Source organism: Durio zibethinus, chromosome 26, assembly GCF_047325235.1.
Source record: "Durio zibethinus cultivar Kanyao isolate XHJ-2024 chromosome 26, ASM4732523v1, whole genome shotgun sequence".
Taxonomy (NCBI): Eukaryota; Viridiplantae; Streptophyta; class Magnoliopsida; order Malvales; family Malvaceae; genus Durio; species Durio zibethinus.
This window is the reverse complement of record NC_143187.1, coordinates 4,146,471-4,163,904: the sequence shown is the minus strand read 5'-3', so window position 1 is coordinate 4,163,904 and position 17,434 is coordinate 4,146,471. Positions and strand designations below refer to the sequence as shown.

Below are 17,434 nucleotides of genomic sequence, written 5' to 3'. Positions count from 1 at the left end.
TAATTAATCCAAATATTTAAAGTGATATACATAGAAAAAAGTCAAAAAGTTAGTAAAATTATAATGATTTAATCGAAAAATATTTTATATTTAAAAGTTAGCATTTGAATTTTGGATTTGATATATATTGATGATAAGAGTTAGTTAAGATTTTTTGTGCTTTAAATTAAGTTAAAGTTTGTATAAAATTGAAATATTGGATAAACTTAATTTTTAAAATTTTAAAATTATTTGGTAAATAATTAAAATTGAAGAATTATCCTATGTATAGATTGTATATGTAAGTAATCATGCAAAAATGCTTATTTGGTTATATTTTTAAAACTATCTTATATGTCATCAAAATAGATTGTATAAGTAAGATTACATGTGAGCAAATCTTATAAGATATTCTTATATGTTGTAATATAATATTATATATAATTGAATTTTCATTTAAGTCTTAATAAAATTTAATCCATAAATATATTTAAATAATAATTTTATCTATAAATAATATTTAATCAGATAATAATATTTAAACTTTGGTATTTTATACCTTTATCTTCCAAAAAAAAAATCTAATTAGATAATTACTTGATAACTCTAAACTCAAGAAATTCCATCAAAGTGACCAACATGGCTTATTAGAGTTTAAAAGCTATCTAACATAAATTTTCTTTTTATTATTATTTAGTTATGCACTATGATTTCATCTGCATAAATAAATGAAACAAATTATTAAGTTTATTTTTTTATTTATTTTTAAATCATAATAAAAAAGATATTAGCTTAAGTGCGTTCTAATTAAATTTATTATGAATTGAGAAATAAAAAAAGAAATGTTACTACTAATTTGAAAAAAAAAATCTTACCTGATGGAGTGAATAATATGTTTACTAAAAAAAAGCATGTTAGTTCCTATAGCAAACATAAACTAATAAAAATAGAGATTAAATTAATAGTAAGGAAAATACATTTAGCTTATATGTTTTGTAGGACATTAGGAAAGTTATATAACTAAGAACTATCAACAATGAGGGTTTTCCCGAAGTTGTTTTGGTATTTATATATTTTTTTTTTACATTTTCTTAAAATATTAATATTAAAAGTCTATGACAAATATTGATTTAAATTTAAATTTTATTTTGATTCAGATATATCTAAATACATTTTTTAAAGCTAGGGGATTGTTTATTAAAATTATCTTTATCTATAACTAATATATTTAAAAACTAGAGATAATGCAAGGGTTATTTATAAAAAATATTAAAGATATTAAATTATATTTTTAAAAGTTTTGATAAATTTAAATAATCATGTTAAGTGCAAATAAATTTGAAAAGATAAATTATTTTTAAATTAATTTTAAATTGAGATGCGGTAATATACAAGAGAAAGTAATTTCATTAGAATTTAAATTTATTTTTTATTAAATTTTAAAATTTTAGATAATTTAATAATTTTTAAAATATTTTTTTATAAATAAGTTAAAATTAATAAATATTTTATGTGTCAATATAATGAGAAATTTTAAAAATTATCTTATATGTCAAAAAAAGAAACTATCCACGTAGGTGTCCATGCCAGCAAATGTTATCTAGTAATTATATATGTTGTAATATAATACATATATATATATATATATATATATGATTGGGAACAACTTATTGAATATATATTAATTTTGGTTAGTAATATCTAAACACAATTTTTTAAATATAAAAAGAGGATACATTTAGAATAAATTAAATATCATCTTTTAAAAATAATTGTATAAACTAATTGAATACAGTAATTTCTTTCCATATGGATATAGGTAGATAACATGTAAGATTTCATGTTCCATCTATATAATTGTGGAACAGGCTTAATTAACCATGAAAATAGGACTCAATGACGTCTTAAATTTTTTGAAGTTTATGCCTCTTTTATACTAAAAAACTTCACCTTGATTTGTATAAAAAATTGACTAGGCAACATTAATTAATTATCCTCAGGATCCTAAGTTATTTCTTCAACAAACTATATGTATATATATATATAGCTATAAGGACATAAAACTTCCCCATTAATTGCATCAACTGATGATGAACCCAACTGCCCAAAATGGAACAGTAGTGGTGAAGGTGAACATGAAAAAAATATCCTCAAACTTTTCCATGAAATGACAATGATGCTCTCCTCGCTGGATTAAGATGAACAGTTAGCTTTTAACCCAAAAGCCAAAAACAAGTTGGCATTTCTTGAAAAATCTAGCATGTTTTTAAGGCCATACTGGACATGGTGCATGCTTTGCAGCCACTGATAGCCGACATGTGAGTCCACAGGATCCACACATAAACTTCACTTGTTAGATGCAAAAGAAGGGATCCCACCTGCTATAAATAAGATAATGCACTTAACCCTCTACCCAGTACCATTGGAGTTTGATAAAGAACCTTCCAAGCTCTTCTCCAAGTTTCTTCATTTCCAAAACTCAATACTTAGTTCATCATTTTCAATTGTTTCCTACGAAGTTTCCGATATCTAGACTTTGGGTTTTTGTGACCTACCATGGCACCGCATGGAGAGGCTATTACTAGTACTTACACAAGGAGCAACAACTTCCCCAAGCCACCAAGGCTCTCAAACGACAGCCTCCATCGAACCATATCGGACATCACTTTTCAACTTGTCAGCAAAGAAGTTCTTGATAACTATAAAGAATCAGCTGCAGTTGTAGTGGATGAGAAACAGCTTCCAGCCATATCCGAAGTGGAGGATGCAAAGTGTGAGTGTTGTGGCATGAGTGAAGAGTGCACCCCGGAGTACATCGAGCGTGTCCGAAACAAGTTCTTGGGGAAATGGATATGTGGCTTATGTGCTGAGGCAGTGAAAGAAGAGATGGAGAAAAATGGAGGCAAGATAGAGGAAGCTTTAAGTGCACATATGAATACATGTGCTAGGTTTAACAAGTTTGGGAGGGCTTATCCAGCTTTGTTGACAGCTGAAGCCATGAGGGAGATTTTGAGGAAGAGTTCAAGATTGGAAGGGAAAAGTCTTAGGGCCAAATCTTTTGGCCCTAGGGATAAATCAGGAGCTCAAAAGAAAGGTGGCATCGCTAGGAGTTCGAGTTGCATTCCTGCAATTACAAGGGAGATGAATGATCTCACAGTAGCAAACTGAAGAGTAGTTGGCCCAAAGGCTTCTTTTTCCCTTCATCTCCCCTTCCTCTCCTTTTGAGCCTTCTACTAATTTCATTTCCATGGCCTCCTTCCATGTACCAAACCTTTTCACTCATCACACCATGAAATTTTTTGGGTTGGGTCCAAAACTCTCTCTTATCCATGAAATCTTCTTAAGGAGTATATTTTTCTATATCCTTAGTTGATTAATTTGTATAATATGGTAATTTGCTCTCTGATCTTGCTTTAGAATTTTCCTTTTTTTTAGGTGGGCGCAAAATTCTTCCTGCTTTTCTCTCTTCTAGGGGTATGTTTCTTAGAACCCAAAACTAAACCACCTTCTAGCTGGCTAGGTAGGGTTTTTTAGGTTGGTTCAATTGCTTCTTTTGCATCCCTTTTTTCCTACCCCCGTAAATTGTGCTGGCTAGAAAGCAATTGTAACTCATTTTCATGTACTAAATACATACGTATCCGGAGATATTGTATGGTATATCAATAAATGACTCCTATTATTTTGAGTATTAGCAATTACTATGATAGTATTTGAAATCTTTTTTTATCTAATGCATGTTTTTTCTCTTTAATAGATAATTTATATTTTATACACTATTAATATATAAATTCTATACATTATCAGTGAATCAGATAATGACACTTTATTAATAAACAAATATAAACTCTTGAAACAAATGTATACAAATTAAATTTTTTTAAAAAATTTACTTATTAATAAGGTGGTATCATCTAATCTATCTTATTAATGAATTATTATCCTTTAATTTATTGATACTATATAAAATTTATATACTAATATTGTATTAAATATGAACTCATTTTGATAAATTTTTTTTGTCTGAAATCGATTGATGAATACTTTTGACTCTCTCACTTTGCATAACTTTGAACTTATACTATTTTTTTTTTATAAAAAATACCTTCAAGGATAGACGAAAAATTATAAATATTAAATTTTGAATTTAAACTTATTAAATGGCACCTTTAGAAAAATTTGTATAAATCAATTGTTTTAAAAAAATAGATGAGATATTCTTTTATACTTGTAAATCAGTCTTCTAACAATAATATATACATGTTTAATCTTGAGTTTTTTACTTATATGTGAGCTGAGCTTCAGGGGCTTAGCTCCATCCTGTCTGATCATCTTTGGAGCTGTTTCATTTCTAATGCTGATCATAAGATTGCACCAAACTCTGAATGAGGAAAAATGACTTTGTACTTGGATAAAGACATACTTCACTCCCATGGGGAGATCCTTTCGATGGTCTCTTTTCTATCTAGTTGTCTTTAACATATAGTTGATGAATGGCTTCACAACCAATTTTCTTATTACTAGATTTGATGCATGATTGGCTCATAATTTTATCTGGCATCTCTTCTACCATAATCAACAGACAGGAAAACTTGTGAACCGGATGAGCTGAGGCATCATGTTTTAGTTACTGCTTATGCCTAGGAAAATTAGATCCTACCGAATTGTCGGGTCTACGGTCGAAACCAAATCAAGTTCACTCTCAAATCCTGAATACAGTTTTACACGCATTGTCAATCAACTGATTCGTGCATAAGATACCAGTAACATTAGGCAGTCTAAAGTACGGAGGAAAACAAGCCTGAAGAGTTTTACAAGGTCTTTACGGACTAAAGACAAACAAGCCAACAAAATATAAAACATAATTCAAGAGTTGTCTGTCCTTCATGGTCCCAAAGTTCAGACAAAAGACCAATTGATAAACATAAAGCAGATGCAATGAGCATTCTCCTCTTCATTCAACACCTTCCAAGCTACTGCTCTCTCATATGAAACTGGTCTTCCCATGCTTGATAAACAGATCCCACCTTGTAGACAAGCAAAACCCTACCAGGAGAAAAACATGTCAAAACAAAGAATAAAATTCGGTTAAATCTAGTACCTAAAAGTAATATTTTAATACATTTGATATCCATTAATTGGCTTTCGCTTTCAAAGATGTCGTTATTCTAGTTAGAAATGAGAACATAATGATAGACCTGTTGCATGATCTGTGGGAACTCCGTGCAGAGAGTTTTTCGTCCATGATCATCAAATATCTTCTCCAAAGTTATGTCCTGCAGAGCAACCAGGGTTGTCTCCAGCATGTCAAGCCCAGCCTGATTTGCAAAGGTAAATACGGGCAATGCCTGCAAAGAATACTAGTTTTAGATAAAAACAGATTTAAATAAATAAAGGCGAGAATTAGCATTTATAAAATAATGAAAATATAATGGTCAAAAATATAGAAGAGAGGAAGACAAAGGGAATTCAGTCCAACACTAATTTGAGATTCAGTGCTTATGCAAAGAAATGATTCGATGAAAAATTATAACACGAAAACGAAGACTCCACAACTTTATTTTCTTGATAGATTACTAAATTATATCAAGAAGCACTTAGTTTTACTCGGTGTATCTTGAATGTTAACACTCATACAAACACCCTCAGACTAAAATATATAGGTTCAATTTGACATTGTTTCAACCCCACATTACTTCTATAATAGAAAATTTCATATTTTGATAGTACAGATGATAAGACAAAGGAAAGGAAGAAAAGCGAAGGGGGAAGGGAGGTATTAAATACTTCACACATACCTTAAGAGAGCAGCACATGATAGCATCTGAGTGATGCCACAAGGTCTTGAGGATGGATTCACTCCCTTCACCGCTAGATTTGAGCAGTTCAACACCCATGTAGACCCTGCAAAATTAGAGACAAATCATCCACGGTTCAAAATATAGCAGGTTCCTAGCACAAATGTCCAGCTTATGCAACATTTTTTACATGCATGGGATACGTTAATCCAAGAGCATAAACCAAATTCAATGAGTCAGATTCTTGAATCTATCATTACAATTGCACAAACTTAGAAGATTGACGTTTTCTGGTATGATTGACTTTTTGGAGTCCATAAGTTTCAACTAGCAACATTTGATTGACTTTTGTTCTAAAACATGACATTCACTAGAAAAAGGAAGTTAAGAGTAGACAGATAGATTAAACCCAAAAATTCAAATCCGTAAAAATAAACCCCAGGCAAATTGACAGCAAGTATCTCTTATTTGACAGTGCAAAAGACATCATGTTAATAATCCTCCCTTTCACGGATGAGCCAATAGCCTGTTGGTAGCCACACCTTATCCCTAAAAACCCTTGAGGTTGAATCTCCTTCGCCAACTTAATGTCAAAATAATATAACAGTGAATAAAATCCATCCTGGAAAGAAAGGAGGGCTGATGTACCTATAACCCTGGCAGATCCAACGAGCAAGTGTCTGTGCTTCAGGAGTACCCAGTGGGGTTCGGAGACCAGCATGTGAACTTAGATGAGAAGGAGAAAGTGCTAATGCCACCCTCTGAACCGAAGATATAATGCTGCGGACGTATTGCCTGGCCATGGATGCAACATGTTCTTGCATGTGGCTCTCAAGGGCAAACTCAAATGCTATAGTCATCACAGATCTCATACAGCCAGAATTAGACCAGTAATCATTAGATGCTTTATTTCCAGCTGGCCCAATATCAAGAGCAGAAGCAAGGTCAAGAGTTCGATTTGGACTAGAGGCTTCCTGCATCACTTTACAGTGCTTAATAAGAGACCGCACAAAAGATGCAGAAAAAACTTACAAAAGACCCTGCTTAACATAATAGATAGATGCCAACCTTCCCAGAATCGAGAGGAATGATGCGAAAACCAGAAGGCAGAAGAGGTGCATCATCAGCAAAAGAAGCATCAATGGGAGCAAATATAAGCTCAGCACAGGTGCCCACAGCATTTTCATCCATTCCACTGCATAGCTATAAAACAGTTCCACAGTTAATTATGCAAGAAGACAATACTAAAAAAACAAGGAGAAATGCTATGAAAGGCTAGTAGCAATCTAAATGACTACAATGGTAAATCCCACATCCAACATTTTTATCCAAATGTTAAAATCCCCCACACCAACCACCCTCACACCCTAAAATTGTTAAAACTTCTTAATTAAATGAAATCATAGCATCAGTTGCAAATACACAAATAAACAACTAGAAGTCCAGCTGTTCGACAAGAAATTTGAAAGAGCAGAAAGCGTAAGTAAAAGGGATGTATCTCTTTGCTCAAAGATACTACCATAGAAACATACTGTTATTACAAACCAAAAGAACACATCCATGGAAAAGTCCCACTCACTAAGCCAAACATAACCAAATAACATTGGATTGCCGTTGTCAACCTCTGAACCTTACTTGTGGTGTGAGTTCTGTTTGAGTTCCCTTTCCTCTTGTTCCAAAAAATATAATAAAAAAGAATTGCAATGAAACTCCACAGCAGAAAATAAAACATTATCACAATTTAAGCAGTGTATTACACAATTGTGCAAATAACTCAGGACAGAAGAAAGAGACCTGAAGTTAAAATCAGTCAACACATATTGTAGCAAGAAAAAACCATGAAGTTGATGACAAGCAAAAATAAGAATACTTACTTGCAAGAGAAAAACATCTCTTGGCATTATTGCGTCTTCAGGAGAATTTGCAATTCCCTCCAACTTAATGACCTCTAGGAACTAATAATGACATAAAAAAATATTTGTCAAATGTTAATTAATACATATAAGCAAAAGGCCAAATCATCAATGCAGAAAGTTGAAACTAATGATATGATAACACAAGACATTTTTAATTGCTATAGAATTTAATTTTCTTACCTCTTCATGCTCAATGGTATGTGCCAGGGGTAGTATAACTTGACCGCCAAAACCTCCTACTCTAGACCCTGGTAAGCTACAGGGACCAACTTTAACCGCTGCAGCTGAGTAGGCATCAATGCTGCTGTCTGCCCATTCTGATCTGTGTTCCCGCAGAAAACGGAGAAGGATTGCAGGAGGTACATTCTAAAAGAGAAACAGCAAAGAGCGAAGAGAAAAAAATGAAATTTATTGACCAAGAAAAGAGTATTGATATAATAAAATGGTTTGCAACTATGCAGATAATAATATTCAGACCATGAAAAGAAATTTAATCCTGTAGAGCTAGCAAAGTATTAGATAAAATTGACAAGAGCATTCAGGTGATACAAATTGCTTTTCTCATTAGCTGCAAAACTGTAGATACTAAGACAGGCAACAAGCAACTTTGTTGGGGGGGGGGGGGGGGGGGCACTTGCATTAAATAAAAGGACACATGAAAAAAAAGATCAGGAAAATATATAGCCACTTTCAGTTCTAACAAAGATATGAGGCGGGGGAAGGAAAAGCCCTCCAAAGTAAAAAGGCAGCGTCATAGCAACCAGAAAAACATAAGAACAGCAAACTTTATGGAAAGTCCGGAAACAATGTTATATACTTCCCAAAATATTTTCCCCTGAACCATCAAGACAGAAAAGTGCGAAGCATCCACACCTGTAAAAGCATTGATGCTTTAGCACATAAGACTGCATTGCTGACAGATGGAAATCCATTACCAAAGGAAAGATTGAGGCCCATTAGTTTGTCAGGAGATGAGTTCACAAGGATAGTAACATCATCCATGCCATCATTTCCCATCATTGACCACCCCTCATCAGCAAAACCATTGAGAGCCTCATTAAAACCCCTGTCAGGAATCATCTATCAAATTGTAAAAAGCATATCAATATTAAAAGACATATTATGTTATGAAAAGCACTTGGAAACTAACCTGCTTAACCTCTGGCTAAGTGCTCTTAAGGCTGCTGGACGTCGTCCCCAGCCAGTCACATTAGACTGAGAAACTTCTTGAGCAATCTGCCTCAGTTGGCGTAAAGCCTAAAAGAAAATCAGAACATAAGATCCCCATCCTTTTTCTAAACCTACAATTTTAGAACTTTTGAGTCTACAAGCCATCCTCAAAACAGTTTCAGATGTTGGTGAGCCAAAAGAAAAAGGCAGCCATATGCAGGAATGCTAACTGGGCAAAACAATCTTACCGCCATTGTTGTCTTTTGAGCAAGCACTGTTGATGATTCATAAAGCGGACGCAACACTTCTGGCACACTCCATGGCTGGTTGATAATAAACATTCCAAGTTAAGTATCATATGTTGTGAATATATATTTGAAGAAATTTAGATACAGAAAACAGGTATACCTCCAAATCCATATGATCAACAATGTGGATGATTGAACCACCTCCCTCACAAGGTCGGATAAGGTAACCACTTGGCAACATTTCTGCTCTCACAAAATGCTGCACTGCTGGCATGCTAGGACCATTTTGAGTATTTTTAAGCGACCTCTCACACACCTAGGCATTGCAAAAATCATTATGAAAGAATCAGTCTTTTTAAAATGGTTAAAACATATTTGGTCCCATGATGAACCAAAAATAAGAATACTTATCAAACCACATACCACAAGGCTTCCATCTTCTAGAACAGAAGTATAACGCAGCAACCAGAAGTCACGAGCAGGCGCCAATGTTGTTGGCGCATACAGCTATATCATCAACAAATTTGAATAGATTACCAAATAATAATGCACCAAAAAGGTCTGAAAACCACAAAACAGTGATGAGCACTGACCTGCATGTACAGCAGCTCAATGGTTCCACCATTGGCAGTAGGCAGCACATTTAGGACATCCACAGCTCGGCAATCGCGAAACCATGAAGGCCTATCCTTGAGGAGTTCTGCAACCTGGAAGTAACATACTTATTGAACTTCAAAGTTCAAACTTAAAATGAAGAGGAAGTAGTAGCAGGCTACAAAGACAAGTAGATTTACCCTTGTAGGTTCAAGACCCACAAGGCCGCAAGCACGTGCTGCCACTCCAGTGCAACCATGAGAAATAGCAACGATTCCTATGGAATCCGGACCAGGCTGTTAAAGTCAAAAAGAGATAAGGTGAATGGATTAAAAGTCAAATTTTGGTGCTTAATGAAACAATTTATGGTTATCCCTGTGACATAATTTTACCCCCAAAAAAGTTACATTCTAACCCAGTCTCCGTAAACCCATTAAAAAATATATTATGGGAATTAAGGTCTAGCACTGCAGAAAATAAGCATGTCAAGAAGATTCGTAATTTTTTAACTTCAAAACGAGATGTTTTATTCAAAGTTTTATATTATAGTAATAAGAAAAGAGTAGTTAATTTAATATCAAATATTGGGGAAAAAAGGTCAAGAGATACCTTCATTCCAGGCATTTGGACCCACTCTACAGCAGTTCCAGTGGCCTTTGAAAGAAACTCTGCTAAAGTCTCTTCTGCAATGGACAAAAGCCTGGAAAAAATACAAGCATCAATTAATAACCCACAAATACACACAACAAAGTGGTCACGGAGCACGATGGAAGAAAAGGACGTAACAACCATAAACGCACTAACCCTGCAGGACTAGCATCTCTCGGAGGATGCTGAGGTGTCACGTGGTGTTGGCCACTCGTCACCACCGATTCACAGCTTGGATCTTTTGTTGCAAGTGTAGCCTGGAAGAAACAACCCAATCCTTCTCTCTCAATTTCCATGTAACTCAAAATTCATAGAAAGTATATAAAAATGAAAATAAAACGAAAAAAAATCAGCTCCAATTTAATAGCTTATTTGCAGAAAGGCAATTGCCATAGGTTGAATTAGAAAACAATTAAACTTCCAAATTTCCTTTTCTACTCCAACAAAATTTAAGTAACAGAAAAGAACAAAAGTACAATTAAACAACCCAGAAACCAAAAGCATAAATACTCACATTCTGAGTATGTTGGCGAAAATAGCCGTTTTCATACACCAGTTGTGACACCTGCTTCTGCAACCTATCATTTTCCTCCATCAAAAGCTTGTTCATTGCTGTCAGCTTCCTATTTACAGCTTGAAGGCGTGATGCCTCTTTCCTCTGCTTCTCTCGACATCTGTAAATTAAAAACATAAACAGTAACATACATTATTATAACTAAAATGATATTTTAACTGAAAAACAAAAAATCTAACCAACCAAGGACAAGACAAATACTAATAATCCCACATTTGGTTAGTTTCTTCTTATTCATTTCCGTTATCATAATCAATAAAACTGAAGACGAATTCATTGAAGCAAGTAAATTGTACTAAGCACAGACACTGAACAAAATCAAAAGCAAACCTTCTATTTTGGAACCAAACTTTGATCTGTTTAGGCTCAATGTTGGAGAGAATAGGGCACTCCCTAATCAGCTGCTGACGACGAATCGAACTAGGCTTGGGGCATTCATGATAGAGCCTTTCAAGGGCCTCAACCTGCTCAGGTGTGTACCTTACATATTTCCCGTTATCCAGGCTGCCAGGTTTACCATCCTTGCAGGACATTGCCATCTTTCAAACTTCACCCTCAAAATTTTACAATTACCCAATAACCCCAAATAGCCACCCTTTCCTAAAACCACAACCTCTGCAACGTCCCTTCCTTAAATCACAAGAAACTGAATAAAACACTGAACTGAAACTCAATCTAATAACCAAAGTTTACCAATTTTTACAAAAACCCACCAACAAGAACTAAGAAAAAATAATGGTTTTCTTGTCTCTCTTCCTTGAGTTACTTCATAGCTTGAAAATGAAAAGGACACAAAAGGAATTCTTTGTTTTTGCCTTCTTCTAGGTTTTCATCATAAGATAACTGAAATCATACAGCTTTGGAATTGTTTAATGCTTGATTGTGAAATGTTAAGGATAAAGAAAAGTAATAGAGAGAAAGGTAAAACCCGCAAGGAACAACGATATCCTGATTGGGGACAGAGTAATCCTTGGACCTTGCTTCTTTTGGCACTCTTTGAGGACAGCCCCAAACTCCAAGAAAAATCTCTGAATATCTTTCGAGATCAGACCTTCCTATTCGTAAAACCCGATCTGATTCAACCAACCATTATTTTCCTCCAAACAAAAAATTAAAAAAAAAAGCTTTTTTCTTGGACCCAGTTACCGATTCCACTCTGCCAGCCTTCCGATTCTGAGTCACCAAGACACCTCCTAAAAGTTAAACGGGACAAAAGTAAAAAAAAAAACAAAAGAAACGTTTCCACGCTTTGAACTTTTCTCTGGATTCAAAGCACCCTTTCTTTCTCTCTCTGGAAAATAGAGATCTCTCCAGGTTAACGCCAAAGAACAATCTTTAACGACACCGTTTCACCGATCTCCATTTTGGGAAAGAACCAAATCGTCCCTAACCTCTGAAACATCGTTTCTTTCTTTCTGGGGATTCAATCACCAAAAACCAGAGCTTCACTTTTCACCATAATAGCCCTTTTTTTGAACAAGCAAAAAAAAAAAAAGAAATGGATTTAGAAAACTACAACAGAAAGAGATTTAAAAAAGAAAAAAAAGAAAAGAACAGTGAGGGATATTGTTGGTAGAGGAAATGGCGGAATGAAGAAGAAAAAGAAGAAAAAGTAAGATACGGGCAGAGACAGAGCAGTTCGATTGGCTTTTGCTTTTGGTTGCTTTTGAGGGTTTTTTTTTTTTTTTTCAACTTAATATAGTTTGGTTTTTTGGTATTTTTGGTTCTTATCTGTGCAAGTATTTTCATTGGTTCGTCACTTTTGGCTTCCCCACTGTGAAACAGAGGAACAGTGCTGTAGCAGACATTTCACTGTGCAGACCAATATAGGAAAGTAATACTTTTTTAATGTTTCTTTTCTTTTTCAAATTGGTTTTAAAACAAATGGCTTGTTTTGCCCTTTGATTGCTTATACTCCTTCTAATTATATATAACTTTATTGGCTGCGAGGTCCTTGAGTTACAATATTGCCCTCGCATTTTGGGGTTTCTTATAAACATTTAATTTTTTGGTTAAAATTTTTAGATTAACAGTAAATGACTTTCAATATTTTATTTTCATTTTTGGATGATTAAAGTTTTATTTATCAAAAGCAAAAAAAAAATAATATTTAGAAATACAAGAAAATTTTTCAATGTTATAGGACTTTAAGAAATATGATTAAAACCCATTTAAACATTTTAATTACAACTTGCAATAAAAAAATTATAATTAAAAACAATTAAAAAATATATTTTTTAATTGTTGATTTTTAATCAGAAATTTAATAAACGCGGGTCATCATTTCATGTTAATTACTTCCATGCCTTTTGTACATGCTTTTCATTGTTCTTATCGATTGAATGATATGACGAAATATTTAGGCGTAAACAGTTTGTTACTCACAACGTCAACCAAGACTTTCGTCACGATTTCTTTTTGTTTTTTGCATTATGTTTTCTATCAAATTCGACTGTTGTAATCAAACACAATATTAAATCAATTTCAAGGCATCATAAATTTTTATTGAAAAAATCAATTTTCTGTTTAAAAAATTTTATTGATAATGAAATTAAGTTTTTTATTTTAAAAATAAAAAATGTTAAGTAATGCCTATTGTATTATGATTACAATAAACTATTATAAATTTTAAAAAAATAGTTAGTAATTATAGAAAAATTTTATTAATAAAGTCTTAATTTAATGATAACAAAATTTTATAATCTCAAGATCATACGATCAAAATTATTATGTGTGAGTTTAATTTTTTAATTATATTTTAATTTATTAATTATTTATTTAATAATATATTATATATAAATGTAATAATTGATTAAGATTATAATTTCATTTGTATTTGTAATTATAAAATACTAAAAATTAACGGAAAACATAAAAATAGTGAAGTGGCAAAAGTGTTAAAAGGAAAGAAACAAGGTGGTAGAGAAAATGCTCTGGAGGGATGAGAATGAGATTCATGAGAATTGAGTGAAAGGCTTATAAAATATTAATAAAAAATAGGTTAAATTGTACACCAAATTCATATACTTTAGTTAAATGATGAAATTAGTCTCTTTACTTTAATATGTTCAAGTTATATCTTTATCAAATTTAGTTAAATTATGAACTATTCAAATTTTTTTGTTAAAATTGATGATGTAGTATTTTTTATTTTTCTAATATGTCATTTTTTTTATATGATTATTAACTTTACTGATATGTAAAGTCTATGTTGTTAAAATGATGATATGATAATTTTTTGATAGGTTATTATTTTTTTTTTATAACTTTTCTCAAATTATATAACTCGTTTTTATATTTTGATTAAATAGTGAAATTAATCATTTTATCTTAATATGTATTCAAAATTTATCTCTATATATCAATTAATTATAGAATTTAAAATTTATTCTAAAATAACACATAAAACATAAATTATTACATTTACCATGACATTTTTTTCATATTAAATTTTGTTTATATAATTGAATTATTAATTGGATTTGGTTTGATAAATTGGATAAATTTCAAATTAGATTATAAGCACGATATAAACTAAATTATATATTTTATTTATCCATTTTGATTTTGATTTTTTGTTAATTTATATTTTCAATATTTTTTAAATATAAAGAAAAATAATAGATATATTTTTTTTAAATAACAGAAGCATAGAAATTAGCTAAAAAAAGCTCATAATCAACAAATCCAATATACAATCAATAATGAGAGCTATTGTAAACATTTTTTTTTTCAAAAATTTTTTCGATATTAAATGGGATTTGAATTTCATCTCGATATTGGATTCTAAAATCAATTTTTGATCAATTAGGCGTTAATTGTGAAATTAAATTTTTAGCCAAAAAATTAAGACCCAAGCTCATTTTATTTATTATTTATTTTTATTATTTAGTTGATAAAAATCAATAATTTAAAGTAAAAAAAGGAAATTATAAAATGAAGAAATAAGGAAAATATGAAAATATTAACATTTTTGGATAATAATAGATAAGATAACACAACAAAAATAAAGGCAACTAACAAAAACAATTATAAGCATTTATTTTTTTTTGCTAAGAAATACTTTTTTAGATGCTTTAGGTTTGGAATTTTTAAAGTATTATACTCGGTTTTACTTTGGACGATAATACAAAATGATGGTAGCGATGATTGATTTTTGAGTATTAATGATTTTTAGAATAAATTTTTTGTCAATGATTTTTAAAAATCCTATTGAAATATGAGTTTATTGAATAATACTTATATAAAGAAGTAAGAATAAAATAAGGATGAGAAAGAAAAGAAAATAAAAAATTTAATTTATAACAGGCTAAAAAGATACCATTTTAAAACATAAGTACAATGCAATTTACGTATTAACTCATGCATTAATTCTATTACTATACCTATTTGCATTAAAAAGTTTTTTTTATATTTTATTTTATTTTATTTATTTTGAGTCAAATATTAAATTTGATAATTAATTAATATATAAAAATAAAATTTAAAAACATATTAAGATAAAATAATTAATTTTATCATTTAACTAAAATAAAAAAACGAGTAATATAATTTTTGCTACGTCATCATTTTTACACAGAGACTTGATATTTTGATAAAATCAACGACTAATTAAGTTAAAATACCACTTCAGGCAAATTAAAATGTTGCATCATTAATTTTAATAAAAATAATTTAAAACAGTTAAAAAATTAACTAAATTTGATAATTTATTAAAATATAAAGACTCATTTGAATATATTAAAATTTAAAAAATAATTTCATCATTTGACTAAAGAATAGGGTACAATTTAACCTAATAAAAAATACAGTAAAGCAAAGGCAAGAGAGAGAAGTGGGGTCTGGCCCTGACGTGGGTCAGAGAGGACACATGATGAGGTTTTTGCATGCTGCTCGATTTCAAAGCTTTCTCTCCAACCTCAGTTTATTTAATATGTAACTACACCAGTATTAAAAAAAAAAAAAAAAAAAACAATGAAAACAAAACTAAATAAGCACTTTTTTATTACATTGGCAATTGGAGAATAAAAATAAATTATAAATATTATAATTTAAATTTTTAATTTTGTTTAATATCATTTTAAAAAATAGTTGTATAAAATTTTTGAATTTTTTTATTAGTATAAATTATTTTTATTATATTCGAATATTACATCAATATATAAAAAATTATTGAACAATGAAACAAATTAATTAATTAATTAATTAAATATAGTTAAATAAATTTAACATAAGTTTAAACCAAATTTATGTACAATTAGACTTAAATTTAAAATTTTTAGATTCTTAAATCTTTTATTTATAGTTTGAGATTTTATTGACATAAGTGAATTGAATTAAATTTAAATTCAAAAGAAAAAAAATTAATTTTGATTTATTTTATAAAAAAAAATGTTATTGTTGCCTATGAGATTTTGATTTGAAATATTTTTGCGTGGGTTTAATTTAATTTTTTTATATAAAAATGATATTTAATTATGACGATAGTCGAAGAGCTGAGGTGACAGATGAGAAGACATGCGGGATGGGATGGGTGGGTGCGAGTGTGAGATTGGAATATTTGTGAGGCTGAGGGGTGGGGACGGGCAGACAATTTGGAGGTTAGCAGGCCTTATCGTTGGATCTGTCTCTGCCTCTTCTGGTCCCTCCTCCCACCCTATCCTTTAACAAAATCAATTACTATTGACTTCTGATTTTGGGGTCACAGGGTTTTACTTGGAAATTGCCGCCCATTCTACCATGATTTCTGCTTTTCATTATTTGTATTTGGTTCTCTTATCTTCAGATGCAAATTATTGAATTTTAAAGTAAAATTAAATCTTTTTAAGTTGATTTTTTTATTAAATCAAAGAATAAATTTTAAATGGGTTAAACAAGTTTTTAATTTTAAATCAATTTTATGTATGTACATATATATAATATTTTAACTTTTAATAAACAAATTAAAATTAAATCATTAAAAAATTTTAATTTTTATTCAATTAATTTAATCAATTTCATCAATTAATTTAAAATAAAAGATACATTTTGTGACTGACATTATAATTTTTATATTAAATATATATGTTCAAAACAACACATTTGAAGTTTATTGATAATTTGAATTAATTAGTATGAAATTTTTATTTAACATTTAAAAGTTACGAATTCAAATGAATTAATGCACGTAATGTTTTATTTAATTAAATAAATATAAATGATAAGACATTAGAAATAAATTTAAATTATGAAAAATATTAAACATGTGAAAAGATGAAAATTTTAAAGTAATTAGTTGCAAAACTCAATTATAAAATGGGAGATTTCAATCTACAAACGACTTGATTAATCAAAATACTTTATATTCCAAAAGCTTAAACCTAACTCATCCACTATGTTGAAATTAATAGCTTTTTTCACTAATTTGTACATATGTATAATTTGAATGTAGAAAGTGTGGATTGGTCTAAGTTACAAAAAGACAGTAACAGTAATGAAAGAGAAGTCAAATTATACCAACCTAGACTATAA

General features: G+C 30.6%; 2 protein-coding genes across 2 annotated transcripts; one reads left to right on the top strand and one right to left on the bottom strand.

Moving 5' to 3' along the window:
- The first annotated feature begins 2,242 nt into the window (after nt 1–2,242).
- LOC111318589 (uncharacterized) lies at nt 2,243–3,707 on the top strand. The gene has a single exon (XM_022921457.2). It carries the CDS (start codon nt 2,536–2,538, stop codon nt 3,145–3,147), a length of 612 nt encoding a protein of 203 aa, XP_022777192.1. The 5' UTR covers nt 2,243–2,535; the 3' UTR covers nt 3,148–3,707.
- Nucleotides 3,708–4,650: 943 nt separating this feature from the next.
- LOC111274557 (homeobox-leucine zipper protein ATHB-15) lies at nt 4,651–12,565 on the bottom strand. Its single transcript, XM_022859283.2, has 18 exons — nt 11,255–12,565; nt 10,865–11,024; nt 10,507–10,607; nt 10,312–10,402; nt 9,903–9,998; nt 9,702–9,815; nt 9,532–9,615; nt 9,269–9,424; nt 9,109–9,183; nt 8,841–8,947; nt 8,564–8,756; nt 7,871–8,056; nt 7,649–7,729; nt 6,843–6,977; nt 6,423–6,748; nt 5,775–5,880; nt 5,175–5,324; nt 4,651–5,022 (listed from the first exon to the last, which is right to left on the bottom strand). The coding sequence occupies exons 1-18, from the start codon at nt 11,461–11,463 to the stop codon at nt 4,876–4,878; spliced, it is 2,517 nt and encodes an 838-aa protein (XP_022715018.1). The 5' UTR covers nt 11,464–12,565; the 3' UTR covers nt 4,651–4,875.
- Nucleotides 12,566–17,434: the final 4,869 nt, after the last annotated feature.

Coding starts and splice junctions, on each gene's coding strand:
- LOC111318589 (XM_022921457.2), top strand. CDS start 2,536: ATGGCACCGCATGGAGAGGCTATTACTAGTACTTACACAAGGAGCAAC.
- LOC111274557 (XM_022859283.2), bottom strand. CDS start 11,463: ATGGCAATGTCCTGCAAGGATGGTAAACCTGGCAGCCTGGATAACGGG. Junction 11,025..11,254: donor GTTTGGTTCCAAAATAGAAG/GTTTGCTTTTGA, acceptor TTTAATTTACAG/ATGTCGAGAGAAGCAGAGGA. Junction 10,608..10,864: donor TTCGCCAACATACTCAGAAT/GTGAGTATTTAT, acceptor TGTTTCTTCCAG/GCTACACTTGCAACAAAAGA.